Raw genomic sequence first — 13,741 nt, 5'->3', positions numbered from 1 at the left:
GTTGTTTTATACAGTAAAAGATAATTGATAAGAATGTTTGGTAGCTCCCACAAGCCTATCATATTGTGGAGGTAGGATCTCATGTAGCCCAAGGCTGGCCTTGAACTTCTTCTGACCCTCGAATCTCTACCTCCTGAGTGATAGAATCAAAAGTGTGTAGTACCACACCCATTTTTACCGTATGGGTCATTTTTAACCTAACATTTGGTATAGATGTAATAAGTACACACACCACTGTAACCATCGCCATCACCATACCTGAAAGTAAGCTGCATTTTCTTTCACATGTTGTTCAACACATAAGCACAGCTGCTTCATCCACTGTAATTGTGACTGCACAGCAGCATTATATGCCTGTAACATCCAAGCACATGTGCAGAAGGGCGTAAGTTTAACAGGCTCAAAATATATCTCCTCCCAAATGCAACCCAGCTACTGATACAGAAGACAAACTGCACAAAGCTTCTCAGGAGAAAGAAGCTTGCCTTGGTTAAAAGGGGTTACCCAGAAAAGGCGTCTTCTATACTCAATTGTAATTAAATGACCAATCCAGAAAAAACATAGCACAAATAAATAAATCCCTTCTGGTTCTTCTACTGTTTCTCTCTCTGGGCAACAGCACTACACCAAAAGAAGTAGGATGTAGGGTTAGAGGTGGCTCAGTGATTAAGATCATTGGTGCGCTTGCAGAGGTCCTGTAGAGGTTTGGTTTCCAGCACCCACATGGTAGCTCCCAGCAATCAGGGCAACCAATGCCATTTTCAGACCTCCACAGGTACCAGGCATGCATGTGGTACACAGACATACTCTCATACATGTGAAATAAAAATCTTTTTAAAAAAAGAAGTCAGATATATCTAGACAGCTATTTTAAAAAATATATATAAGTCCTTTTCCTCATTAAGTCAAGAGTCAACAGCTCTTAACTACTTCTTCTTAATATTCTCCTCAAACTATTGAAACTGTTTGCAGGCTTCTGGGAACTACTGAACAGTCTGGAGTAGGAAGGAAGATGATCTGAAACAAGTGATGTGATATTTCCTCCAGGCCTTGGAAGAAGGAAGATGTGTATTTCAGTATTTTTATAACAACACCTTTGATCTTCACACATAGTAAGATCACAAACCTCCACTGTTTGCTTAGCAGGATGGTTCTCAAGTGACAACAGTTCTGCTGTATCTTGCAGAGAACGAAATACGTCTTGTTTCCCTTCCAGTTCCATTGTCAACTCCTGCAAATTGAATTTAATTTTATGGAATAAATGCTATTAAGGAAGAAGAAGCAATAAAGAAAATACAGTGTTCCTCGCTGACTTTAACAATCCTGTAACAGGGTTGGTGACAATATGTGATATATAAACTGCAAACACTCAGGGATCTTAGAAAAGTGCAAAATGATGGAATTAAAGGGAATGGATCAGAAAGCACAATGAGACCAGAGCTAGCCCTGAGCAGCCTAGGAGAACGCAGGAGGTAGAGGAGAGAGCAAACATGACTAGAGTGGCTAGTTAGCCAGCACCACACAAGCAGGCACGCTAGGTTAGCCAGCACCACACAAGCAGGCACACTAGTAGCCAGTACCACACAAGTACATTAGTAGAGTGATCACTGGCTGGCAGGCTTTGCCAACTATTCTCTCAGCTAAAATAGCCTCCTCTGAAACAAAATTCTATTAATTCAAGACCCAATTTAAATGCTGGCTTTTCAGGGAACTCTAATGTCAGATTTAATCTCTTCTCCTTTAAGCTTCAGAGTACTTTTTATAAAGTCCAGCAGCCTCAATGCAGCTTCCAGACACACTGCTGACAGCATCTAAGCACCTGGTCTTTCCTTTTCTCTTCAGAAGATTCCTATGTCCTTCTCTAACCAGGGGACACTCACATTTTTAAAATAACTGTCTATTAATTGAACTAATGCTAGTAGAAGAGCTTCCTGTTTGCATAAAGGATTATAAAAGGTTTTAATATGCTGAGTATGGAAATACTAAAAAGTAGCAAAAAAAAAAAAAAATACTCCGACTTACTTGTCTACTTCTTCATTATAAAGAATAGAAGGCAGAACTGGAGAGATGGCTTGGCGGTTAAAAGTACTGACTGCTCTTCCAGAGGACCAGGGTTCAATTCCCAGCACCCACATGATGGCTCACAACCATCTGTAACTCACACATGAGCTACAGACATATATGAAAAAAAAAATACCCATACACATAAAAAAAGGTTTTTTTTTTTTTTTTAAGATTAGAGAGGAGAGAGAAACAAAGAGAGAAAGGGGAAAGGGTGGGGAGAAGAGGAGGGAGGGAAGAGAGAGTAGAAGGAATTGCCCCATTAATGATGATTTCCCAATCATTTTACATTTTAAGAGATTAAGACCAAAATGTTAATAAGAATTCAAACTATTATAGAAATATAAAAGTGCAACTCAGTTAAATAATATTAACTCCTGTATAATAAGACATTTTGCTTAGATTACCTTATTAAGTCTTACTCAACCTTTTATACAACCCTTTCAAATAGTTATTATCTCATATTTACAAAGGCCTAGAGAGTCTAAATGTGTTGCCCAAAGTCACAGAGCTAGTTAGTAGACAAATAAGAACTTGAATTTAGGTTCGTCATACTACAAACCCTGTAATTTAACCACAAAGCTATATTAATTTCTGAAATGACTCAACTTGCAGACTGCTGCTCTATCTACTCAAAACACACCCTTCTAAATAAATCCACCGAAGGGCTCTCATTCCTCCATACACAATTCTCATTAAACAGATGCAATGAGCAGAGTCCCCATTTCTATCTAGTTCAGTGACTCTCAACCTTCCTAACCCTGTGACCCCTTAATACAGTCCCTCATGTTGTGATGACCCCCACAACCATAAAATTATTTTCACTGCTACTTCATAACTGTAATTTTGCTGCTGTTATGAATCATAATGTTAATATTCTTAAGAGACAAGTTTGTCGAAGGGGCCGTGACCCACAGGTTGAGAGCCACAGAGCAGCAGTGTCTTTGTGGACTGGTTCTCTGTCTCTTACTGCTGCTATTTAACATGACATCCTGCTGTGTGACACTTACAGAGAAGTAAGTTTTCTTGGCTGCGATATTGGGGTTACTGTCACTCCAATCACATGCTAGTTCTTCTTCCTCCTTCCCATTCAACCAGATCAGTTCAGCTGTAGCTCTGGAGACAAATTTGTGCAAGCTCTGAAGGTGCCTCATTCGGAAGCTAGATGTCTCCTGGAAAAAGCAAGAATTAAAAAGATTAAAGTGCCAGTCTTCGCATCTGGAGAAGATAACACAGTGACATCGGGAAAGAATAACCCAGGAAATATATTAGGCCTAGTTTTGTTTTTTGTTTTGGTTTTTTTGTATTTGAACCTAAGGCCGAAGGTATGCTAGAAAATACTCTATCATTAAGCCACACACACCCTAAGCCTTTTTTTAAAATCTGGGTTCTTCTCCATGGACTCAAATTTTACATAGTTTGATACAAAACTTCCAGAGTCACTGTCAATCTTACGTTGAAGATGTGATGCACAAGGCCTTTGTAAGGGTTCTTGTATAAAGAGCGATCTTGGTGTACTGCAATAGATGGGAGTGAAATGCAATAAACAGGAGAGGAATTCCCTCTCAATCAATCTAAATTTTTCAGTTATGGTATCTCAAAATACATATGGCCACTTTTTTGGTGAAGAACATGGCTAAGATGGGTTTTACTTGCTTACAATTTCCCAGAGCAGTGGGAAAATTTGGAAGTTTGCTGTGGTGGAATATAGATATAATATTGGGATTTGGGGCATTAAAGTAAGAATAGTTAAGGCCAGCATGAACTATGTAGAGATAATACAGCAAAAAGAATATTATCACCCATATGAATTACACATGATAAATATAACATAAAAAAAGAAAGCTAAGACAGGCCCAAAGCATGTGTTTTTTGAATTAGGGAAGAGTCTTGTTTAGAGGGAGCCAACTTCTCCATGAGCACAGTCTAAATCAACCAGCAAAGGTCTGGGTAAAAACTCACCTTCAATTTACAGTACTGTGTCTCCAACTTTCCAAGAGTTTCAACATAGCTGGCATGAAAATTCTGGGACATCTTTCCCTGATACAAAAGGAATGATATACAAAGATATTATAGAAACAGTGAGGAAACTATGTGATTGGTTTCAACAATGTAAACAGGATGTTGATACGCAGGTGAGGGCTTGCTGCTCTGGGAAACACAGACCTAGACAACAATTTTCTAGGTCAGACTTCATAGCTAGAGGCAGCACTGAGTGGACAACAATTGAGCAGGGTAATCCAACAAGTACTCCTCGCAGCCCTGTGTTTCCAGCAAGCCAGGAATGAAGGGGCTTCTAAGCAAATCCCATGCCTGATGACTGCCAGACTACTCATTTGCTCCTTTAAAGGTGGTGGGGTGACAAAATAAAAAGTGGGAAGACAGGAGCATAGGGTATTGCTAAGTAAGAGCACTTGCCTAGCAGGCACCGAGCCTCTAAGTTTGGTCCACTACCACCAGAAACCAAACCAAACACTCAAACAGTAAGCCAGAATGATGAGTGATGGAGGACTGACCAGAGAGCAGTTTCTCCATACCAGCTCTCTACTACAAGCTCATAGCAAAAGGAAACAAATATGAATTTTGGAGACAGAAGGCCTGAGTTTAGATACTGCACTTTTACTAATTCTGACTTTAGCTGTCAGCATCACTTTTAAAAGTTTTTCAGTTTTTATATTATTTTTTAAATGTCTATCTGTCTGTCTTTGTGTGAAGTATAAGCATTTGACTGCAGGTGCCTGTATATGCCCTAGAGCTGGAGTCACAAGCATTTATGAGCCATCTGATGTAGGTGCTGGGAACTGAATTCAGATCACCCATAAGAGCACTATGAACTCTCAACCACTGAGGCATCTCTTCAATCCCTAAGATCATGTTTTGTTTTTCAGTATAAAGATATTTATTAGTTAAAATACTTTTCTCACAAAGTTATTTCAAAGGTTAATAGAGATACTTTGAATAAAGTGGGAATTAGTTGTAAAGTATTATTTATTCTACACTTTATTTTTCAGAGCCTCCTCCTTTTCAGAAACAGCAGTGTTGAATGTACCTCCCACTACCCCTCCTCCCCAGAACTCTTATAACGTAGATTCTGAATGCTATTTACCTCATACAACCTAGCCTCCTTGACGCTTGAGCCCAGTTCTTCCACGCTGGTGTGGATATGCTGCTGTGTTTCCAGCTGCAACTCCACACTAGGCAGATCATTACCCCACTCTGCTCGTTCCAGTTTCATCTGAAAAAAGAAAGCACAGATATGTTATAGCTTGCAAAGGACAGGGAAGTCTAAGAGTCAACATCTGAATAAGATGACTAGGGGTAAGAGCTAGATATGGTAGCACATGCTTGTAATCTCAGCACTTAGAAGATGGAGACAGGAGGCTCAGGATTTCCAGGTCAGCCTGGACTACATAAGACCTTGACTTAAATAAAATGCCAAGGGTTAAGAATTGGACATCTAAATGATCTCTATCATTCCATGGGTTCTTACAGGAAAATACACCACAATCAACTCTCAAGAGCCTAGAGAGGAAGCCCTATTATCTACAACAATGGTGGCCTATGAGAAAACAGTCCTGAGTGTATCTGTCAGAAATGGAGCTTAACACACTGAATGTTCAAACATCCCCTTTGTAGGCTCACAAGACATGGGGGCACACGCCTTTAATCCCAGCACTCAGTAGGCATAGAGGCATGCAGACCTCTGAGTTTCAGGCCAGCGGAAGCTATATAGTGAGACCCTGCCTTAAAACAAAACAAAACAAAACAAAACAAAACAAAAAAAGAGTCTCTTAATTTCACAGAGTAGACCCCTACCCCCAAAAAATAACAAAAAGAAAAAAGAAACATCTAAGAAAATATTTTGATTCACAGCATCAGCTACTAGCCAATAGAAGATTTCTTCCCCCTGTTTTTGTTCCCCTCCCTTCTATTCTTACTTGAGATGGGGGCCATATTGCATAGTCCAGGCTAGCCTGGAACTCATTACTTCCTGTTTTAGCCTCCTGGGCCCTGAGTTTACAGGGATAGCCTGGCATAGGACAATGTCAAATTTGAGCTATTAACCTAAAATATACAATTAAGTAGTATCATTGGACTTGTGGAATAAATATATCATTCTTGCTTAAATTTAAGAGGTATGACAAAAACTGAAGAATACACTCTCCTACCAACAAGAAAATATCAAAAAAGATAACTGAGATATATAGACACTACAAGTTTCCCACAGGCTATCACTTAGGGCATGGTTAGCAGAAGGTGAGAGACTTACTCCCAAAGGGCTTCAAGTCGGAAAAGCCTGTGCTATACAATGTGAGACTGTGAAAATCTATACTGATCCTGTCCATTTAGACTATAAGGAGGAAGGAATCAGGCATGGTGGCATATGCCTGGGAGCACTCAAGAGACTGGGGCAGGAAGATCATGAGTTCAAGGACAGCCTGGGCTATACTGACTTCCAGGCCAGCATGGACTAAATAGTGGAAAAACAGTGGACATTTAAGGAGAAGGGATCTTAGATGCAGACAGGATCAATTATTAAGGTTTTCTCTACCGGCAACACAAAGCAACCTCATCCTCTTAAGACAGATTTCTGGACAAACACCTACCTGCATCTCTTCTACCCAGGAAAGTAGTTCATATACAAATCGGAGACTGCCTTCATCTTCAGAGGAGGAGATAGATACAAGTTCAGTCCGGGTCATAGGTTTTCGAAACCAGGAGGAAGAAGAAGAATGAGTTGTCTTGTTCAAGGGTTCTGCTTTCAGATGAGTAGTGGTTAAAGTAGAGGGTGGAGCCAATTCAAGTGAAGTAAAATGGCCTTTCCGGTATAGATTTGTACACTCTAAGCGCAGGGTGACCAGTTCGTCCTGCAGACGCATGACTCTGGAGAAGAAGAAGAAACTTAAAACATGCTTAAAATAAAATCTTCATTATCTATTTAACAAGCACATGATAAAAATAAAAATGAGACTTTATCAGGAAAAGTGTTTTGAAAAAGTGTTACAGGAATGCAAAGTGGCATTTTAACATCATCTAGTTTGGAGTTTTCGAGGCAAATGCCAAATTAAAGTGTTAATTGGAAGGAAGTAACATAATATTTATATGACTCCTGAAGGTCATAAGAGAATAAAGGCTGATTGCCATGTGACTTTAGACACTGTTTATCTTGTTTGTGGATCTCAGTTGCCTCATCTATAAAATGAGTTCACTAGACCACCAGTGTTTCAAAGTCAAATGTGCTAGCATATCTCTGCAGGTCACTCTGAAATAGAAAGGAATATGGTAAAGATAGCACAGTGACTGGGAAACATACTATAGGCACTTATTGGGAGGGCCGTGCAAAAGGGGAAATTCACCATAGGAAATTTCCTGCTTACTGTATGTGTATGCAGTTATCCCCAGAAACAGTTCTGAGAATCAGGTTAAATCCAGTATCTGATTCTTATCTCAGTCTTCATCCATTACCTGGAAGTAAGCAAGCCCTCTCTATGAGTTCCTTTCTCCTCACCTAAATGCTAGCTCTTCTAGCTGGTAGTAATTCTCATCCCGCAGGATCTGGAGATCCACCTGCAGCTGCCTGATGAGACCTTCACACTCTTGAATGTACATGATGACATCTGACTCACACTGGACTGGCTGTCCTGATTCCAGGTGTGCAGCATCCTGGGACAGAAAGAGAATATATGGGTGGGAATACTTCATTGCTCTCACCTGCGAGGATGCAGGGAACCAAGAAAAAGGAAGTGATACAGCTGGATTCCTCAACTGTTCATTTTGACTGTTAGAGCAGAGTGAAAAGTGGAAAGCATATGACATAAGATGTAAGGCAGAGCAAATACTTACCGCCTGCAGCGTATTCTTAGCTAGTGTCAGTTTTTCTTCACAGTTCAAAGCACCATTCTGTATTTTGTTTGCAATCTGCAGCAGCAATTCCAGCCTAAAAACCATGAAAACCATAATGAAGTACAAGACTCAAAGTAGCCCCGAAGAAATGTCAGACTGCCTTCTGGACCCACCTCTCCACAGCTGGCCGTAGGGATTTCTCTCGCTCTAGCATTTCAATGATGAGTTTTCCCCATTCTTCTTCTACATGATTAGGGTGGTAGCCTTGAGGAAGCTTAATTCTGCCAAATTCAATCCACACCTGAAAGAGATACTTTTCAGTCTCCAACCACAGCCCTGCCCTCTGGCCTGTTTTCATCTTTTTTTTTTTTTTAATTATTTATTTATTATGTATACAGTGTTCTATCTGCATGTTTTGCCTGTACACCAGATAGAGAGCACTAGATGTCATTATAGATGGTTGTGAGCCATCATGTGGTTGCTGGGAATTGAACTCATGACCTCTGGAAGAGCTGCTAGTGCTCTTAACCTCTGAGCTATCTCTCCAGCCCCCTTTCATCTGTTTTTGTCTGTTGCCTCTTGCTTGGTTTTGGTCTAGTCAATCAGCAGTTTTTCATACCATCTAATATAGGGAAAGAATAAACCAATCTAACAACTTAAGAGTCAAAACATTTGTATCTAAGCAATAATGTGCAGAGACCACTTGCCCTAAACTGTTCTGTCCCTTTAATCATTTCTAGAAATCTGTCTTCTAAATCAACTTGACTCTGGCAAGGTTAAATCCACCCAGCTCTGTAGCTTCAAATCCTGTAGGAAACAAAATACGAATGGCCATCCCCTGTCTTTTCATTTGATGGAAGATTTAGTTTCTCTCTAAAAAGCAAGGAAACAAAGATTTCTGAATAGAGATGCTGTGTTTTTCAATGACTCCTTTAATAATGACAGGTTTTTGGGGTTTTGTTTTGTTTTGGTTTGGTTTGGTTTGGTTTTTCGAGATAGGGTTTCTCTGTGTAGCTTTGGAGCCTATCCTGGCACTCGCTCTGGAGACCAGGCTGGCCTCGAACTCACAGACATCCTCCTGCCTCTGCCTCCCGAGTGCTGGGATTAAAGGCGTGTGCCACCAACACCCGGCGACAGTTTGTTGATACTGTGCTTTTACCACAGATTTAAGATCCACCAAGGGTGTCATCTGGTATACCCTTGGTAGTGATAAAAGGAGAGCATGTGGGATCTGTCAGGAAGCAATAACAGTATACAAACTGGCAAGCCCCAAGTCTTAACCAAAAATACGCTTCCTTACCTCTAATAATTTATATAACTCTTTGATTCTTCCTTTTTCTCTCTCCTTGGCAGGAATTTCTGTTTCTTTGAAGTGTATATATTGGTTATAAAGTGCCTACAAAAATTAATATTTGATGAATGAATTAATAGACCAAAGCAACAGGGACCAATTTTTCACACCACCCCACCAGAGCCAGCAGCATCAAGCTCTGGGGTTTAATCCCAGTGAGAATTCATAAAAAGCAACTTAAGTCCACACTTTTACCTTTAGTTCAACAGGGTTCTGGGGAAAAGATTTATCTGACATCAGGATTGTATGCTGTCTGATCCAGGGAATGAGTGAGTCCACTCGGCTTTGGTATTCCTGCCACCTGGAGTCCACTTCCTATAGTCAGAAGGCAAACATCATTGACCAGATTTGCATGGTCCAGGATAAAGTGGCTCACGCCACCCCACACCATACAAAACCCTCTTCTAATTGCCTGAACAGATGCCCAACTTAATGCTCAAAGTCTGTTTCAAAGCTCCCCAAGGAACCCCAGGCTGTCATTGAATATCCTGACAGGTAGAAAGACTATAAACCAAGCTACTGAAATTAAGATATAAGATATTTGTCAGACATGGTGATTCTTTACACTGTAATTAGAACTCTGGAGGCTGCGGCAGCTGGACCATGAGTTCGAGGCTAGCCTAGAGCTCACAGCCATGGTATCTAATCAAACTTGTATCAGTAGCCAAGAAAGCCCTGCTTCATCTTGAATTACAGCTGGGGGTGAAAAGGGCAGTCTTTGCTGGTATTTAACATCAAATGATCTATGTGAGATGGCATAAAATTATCAATACCAAGGCTCATTCTTAAGGACACTGTCCATTATGATAGAAATAATGTAGACCCAGGTGGGTCTTTAAAAATGTATAAGAATTTAAGTAACACTACCTAATGAAGGCATTCTACCTCAATGAAAAAAGGCATTTTAGGAAAATGTTCTTTTACCGTGGCACTGATCCCTTCTCCGCCCTCGGGGACTTTGGGAAAGGCATCATATATTGAAGACACGTAAGTGATTACTGACTTTTCATCTGGAGATGGCACATCCACATCTGAGAGAAAGATAGAATTTCTTGGTCAGAACAGGGGAACTTGTTAGGAGAAGGAATCATGAGAACATGCTAAATGTACTTAAAATTCAGTAACTCTCACCTTCTGCATCCAGCAATCGGGTGACCCCGAGTCTCTCAGCTACTTCAAAAGCCTGTTCTAGATTCTCCCGGTTACTCTGGATTTGCACTCTCTCCATATCTACCAGATCAGGTCTGTAAAAGTCCACCAAGGCATGTGAAAAACCACTGTCTACACAGCACATGAGTTCACACAAGGAGAACCTAACAGTTCCCAGACCTGAAAACACTGAATAAATTAGAGAGAAAGCAGAAGATAGGAGGACACTAATCCTGAACCTACTTTTAATTGCACACCAGTGCCTAATGTTACCCAATTCCAAGCTTGTACAAATTCATAAACTAGTACAAAGTGAAAACTGATGTGTGTGCATGACCATTCAGAGCTCAAATTTTATGTATTCCTATCTCGTGCAATACCAACTTACCTGCTGCTCCTTACTTTGATAGAGGCCCTCTTCAGGCACTATGAACTTGCTCTTTCACCTACTTGGGATGCTCTGACCCCAGCGCCTGCATGGCTCACTGAGTCTATCTCTGACCATTTTTGTCCAAATTACCACAACCCTGTAATTGTGTCCTTCCGCTGTACCTGCCACTATATGAGAGCATGTGGTTCTCCATTCACTACCTATTCTCCTCAGTGGATGGTCAGCTCCCTGAAAGCAAGAACACTGATTGACTTACTCCTTTGACCAGTGCCTAAAACAGTAGGGTTCAGTAAAAACTGCTTTTCAAACAATGACTCAGCATCTAATCCTTGGTGGAAGAGAAGGATGGTGTGACAGTTCATTATGAATGAGATGAGAAGGATTCCTTCTAAGAGCACTGAGACACCACTGTACGTACCTGTATCTGTGAATCAATGCATTGAACATTTTTCCATCGCTCCAGCAGGAAGAAAAGTTGGTGCATTTGATTCCTGTGTAACCAGCTGTTACTTTCTGAGTCCACAAGAGTAATTTCTCCTTGGCTGACATATCCCCTGACTCCCCACTAATGTAGATGTCAGAGATCTGCAAACAAATGAGACATGGGATAACACCTTCAAATATGATGAAGTCTGTTGTGACTTGTGAAGGAAGAGAGATCCAAGACTGGCTGGCAGCATTGCTGATGACAACACCAACAAATACTCAACTTCTCTGGTAGTCTGATACAAATTAAAATGTATCAAACTGAGCTGGGCGGTGGTGGCAGAAGCAGGCGGATTTCTGTGAGTTGGAGGCCTGCATGGTCTATAGAGCAAATTCCAGAACAGTGAATTCCAAGACTCCAAAGAGAAACCCTGTCTCAGAAAAACAAAACAAACCCAAACAAACAAAAAAGCAAAAACAAACAAACAAAAACAAAAAAAAATAAAACAACAAAAAACTTATCCCAAATCTATCAAATCAGAAAAGTCTGGTTGGTCTATAACGATAACAATCAGAAATGGAGAGAACATTCGACACAGGATATTACCATGTGAGAGCATACTGTGGAGAATGTAACCAGCACAACTACGCTGCCTGTCAGTTTTGAATCAAGTCTTAAAGGATACATACTTGTTAGGAAACGATCAAGAATATATGCAAAATATTTTACATAAAAATGTTTACTGAGTAAAAGTAGGCGTGAGACAGCAGAAAATTATAAAGAGCTTAAATTCTAATGAGAAATTACTAATATAGCTCATATACAGACTAGAAGTCTTTGTTGCATTTAAAAGAGTATGCTTTGGAAAATAGTCACTAAGCTTTATTAAAAGAAACAGAATACAAACAAAATAATATACATAGCAATTCTAATTTTATAAAAGGATAAAAATATATCCTTTAAGTAATAGCCATGCAAACATGTACACATATATATGATAGAGAAGTGCAGATCCTCTATTGAAACATAAACCTGGAGAGCATTCAGCAAACTGGTAATCACACTCAGAATGCTAGCATTACAAGTGCTAGTTCTTCTTTGTTTTGTTTTCCCAAGACAGGGTTTCTCTGAGGAATAGCCCTAGTTGTCCTAGTACTCGTTCTGTAGGCCAAACTGGCCTTGAACTCACAGAGATCCACCTGCCTCTGCCTCCTGAGCACTGGGATTAAACAGGTGAATCACCAATGCCAACTTTTTTTTTTTTTAATTACATGTATGTGTCTGGTGGCTACGAGTGCAGGGGTTCACAGAGGCGAGGGGTGTCAGATACATCTGGAGCTGGAATTACAGGTGGTTGTGAGTTGCCTGCTGTGGACTCTGGGAGTTGAACTTGGGTCCCCTGAAAGTGCAGTGAGTGTGTTAAGCCACTGAGACATCTCTTCGGCTCTGTATACTTTTATTGTATTGGGGGAAGAAAGGTATTTGAAGACATCTCTTAAAGTGTAACAGCAGATCTATTTTAGAGAGATGGTAATGCAGCATAAGAAAACGTGCATACCTTTATTTCCACACAGACTGGAGTTTGAATCCCATTCTCCCAACTCCAGGTCAGTTATCACATGTGTGCAACAGAAATGATAACGACTACCTTTTCCGGGATGCTATGATAATCTTTTCCAAGCTCAAGGTTATGAGAAAAAGATGTTGTTTCTCTCTTCACTGAATGGTGGCCTTTCTTCAGTAATTCTTTAACTCCCAAATCCCTACCAGTCTGTATTATCATTTAACTGGATGCTATTTGGTACTACCTGTTATTAATTCATATATTTAATTTTTGTCTCTTAAGACTATAGGTTTCTTGGACGTTGGTCGTGCATGCCTTTAATCCCAGCACATGGGAGGCAGAGGCAGGTGGATCTCTGTGAGTTCGAGCCCAGCCTGGTCTCCAGAGCGAGTGCCAGGACAGGATCCAAAGCTACATAGAGAAACCCTCTTGAAAAACAGAACAAACAAACAAACAAAAAGACTATAGGTTTCTCGAGGGTTTGGGCACTGCATGCTAATAGCAAACCTATCTGAAAGTGAGGGTGAGCTCCTGGTCAGCAGACGCCAGCAAGCAGCAGCTCAGATGCTGTAAAGAAATAATGTCTAGCTCAGGGGTTCTAAATACTGCACACACTCGCCTCAGGTGCTGATCAAACATTGATGACATTTCAATAAGTAATTATTCATTTATAATGAAATAGTAAAAATAAATAAAAATGAAAGCATCTGAGGGCGAAGTCTACCAAGAATCCAGCAAACAGCAAATTCAAAGCAGCATATAAAGTTAAACAAGTTTAGTGTGAAAGCAGTGGCTTCTTGCAGGAAGATGATGAGCACACTTTTTTAAACTGAAAACTATAATCTTAACAAGAAAAAGTGCAAGAATTTGTTCTCAGACTCCTCATAAAAGGAGACATTTGAGAGGACTATGACCTCAGACAAATAGCTCATGACTGTTTTTTCCCAAATGTAA

The 13,741-nt window shown here is 40.3% G+C and overlaps 1 protein-coding gene across 10 annotated transcripts in view; it reads right to left on the bottom strand.

The window, feature by feature from the left end:
* Positions 1–13,741, bottom strand: part of Macf1 (microtubule actin crosslinking factor 1) — a 329,681-nt gene that overhangs the window by 146,478 nt on the left and 169,462 nt on the right. For all 10 annotated transcript variants that reach the window (XM_035439636.1, XM_035439638.1, XM_035439635.1 and 7 more), the window contains exons 6-19: positions 11,215–11,381; positions 10,388–10,500; positions 10,181–10,287; positions 9,452–9,571; positions 9,206–9,301; positions 8,079–8,206; positions 7,906–7,999; positions 7,571–7,725; positions 6,669–6,945; positions 5,168–5,296; positions 4,024–4,101; positions 3,072–3,233; positions 1,127–1,231; positions 259–354 (exon numbers count right to left, since the gene is read on the bottom strand). In XM_035439636.1, coding sequence (XP_035295527.1) covers positions 259–354; positions 1,127–1,231; positions 3,072–3,233; positions 4,024–4,101; positions 5,168–5,296; positions 6,669–6,945; positions 7,571–7,725; positions 7,906–7,999; positions 8,079–8,206; positions 9,206–9,301; positions 9,452–9,571; positions 10,181–10,287; positions 10,388–10,500; positions 11,215–11,381 — 1,827 coding nt within the window. The remainder of the gene's footprint in view (positions 1–258; positions 355–1,126; positions 1,232–3,071; positions 3,234–4,023; positions 4,102–5,167; positions 5,297–6,668; positions 6,946–7,570; positions 7,726–7,905; positions 8,000–8,078; positions 8,207–9,205; positions 9,302–9,451; positions 9,572–10,180; positions 10,288–10,387; positions 10,501–11,214; positions 11,382–13,741) is intronic.

This window comes from Cricetulus griseus, chromosome 2 (genome assembly GCF_003668045.3).
Source record: "Cricetulus griseus strain 17A/GY chromosome 2, alternate assembly CriGri-PICRH-1.0, whole genome shotgun sequence".
NCBI lineage: Eukaryota > Metazoa > Chordata > Mammalia > Rodentia > Cricetidae > Cricetulus > Cricetulus griseus.
This window is presented reverse-complemented; position numbering and strand designations above follow the sequence as displayed.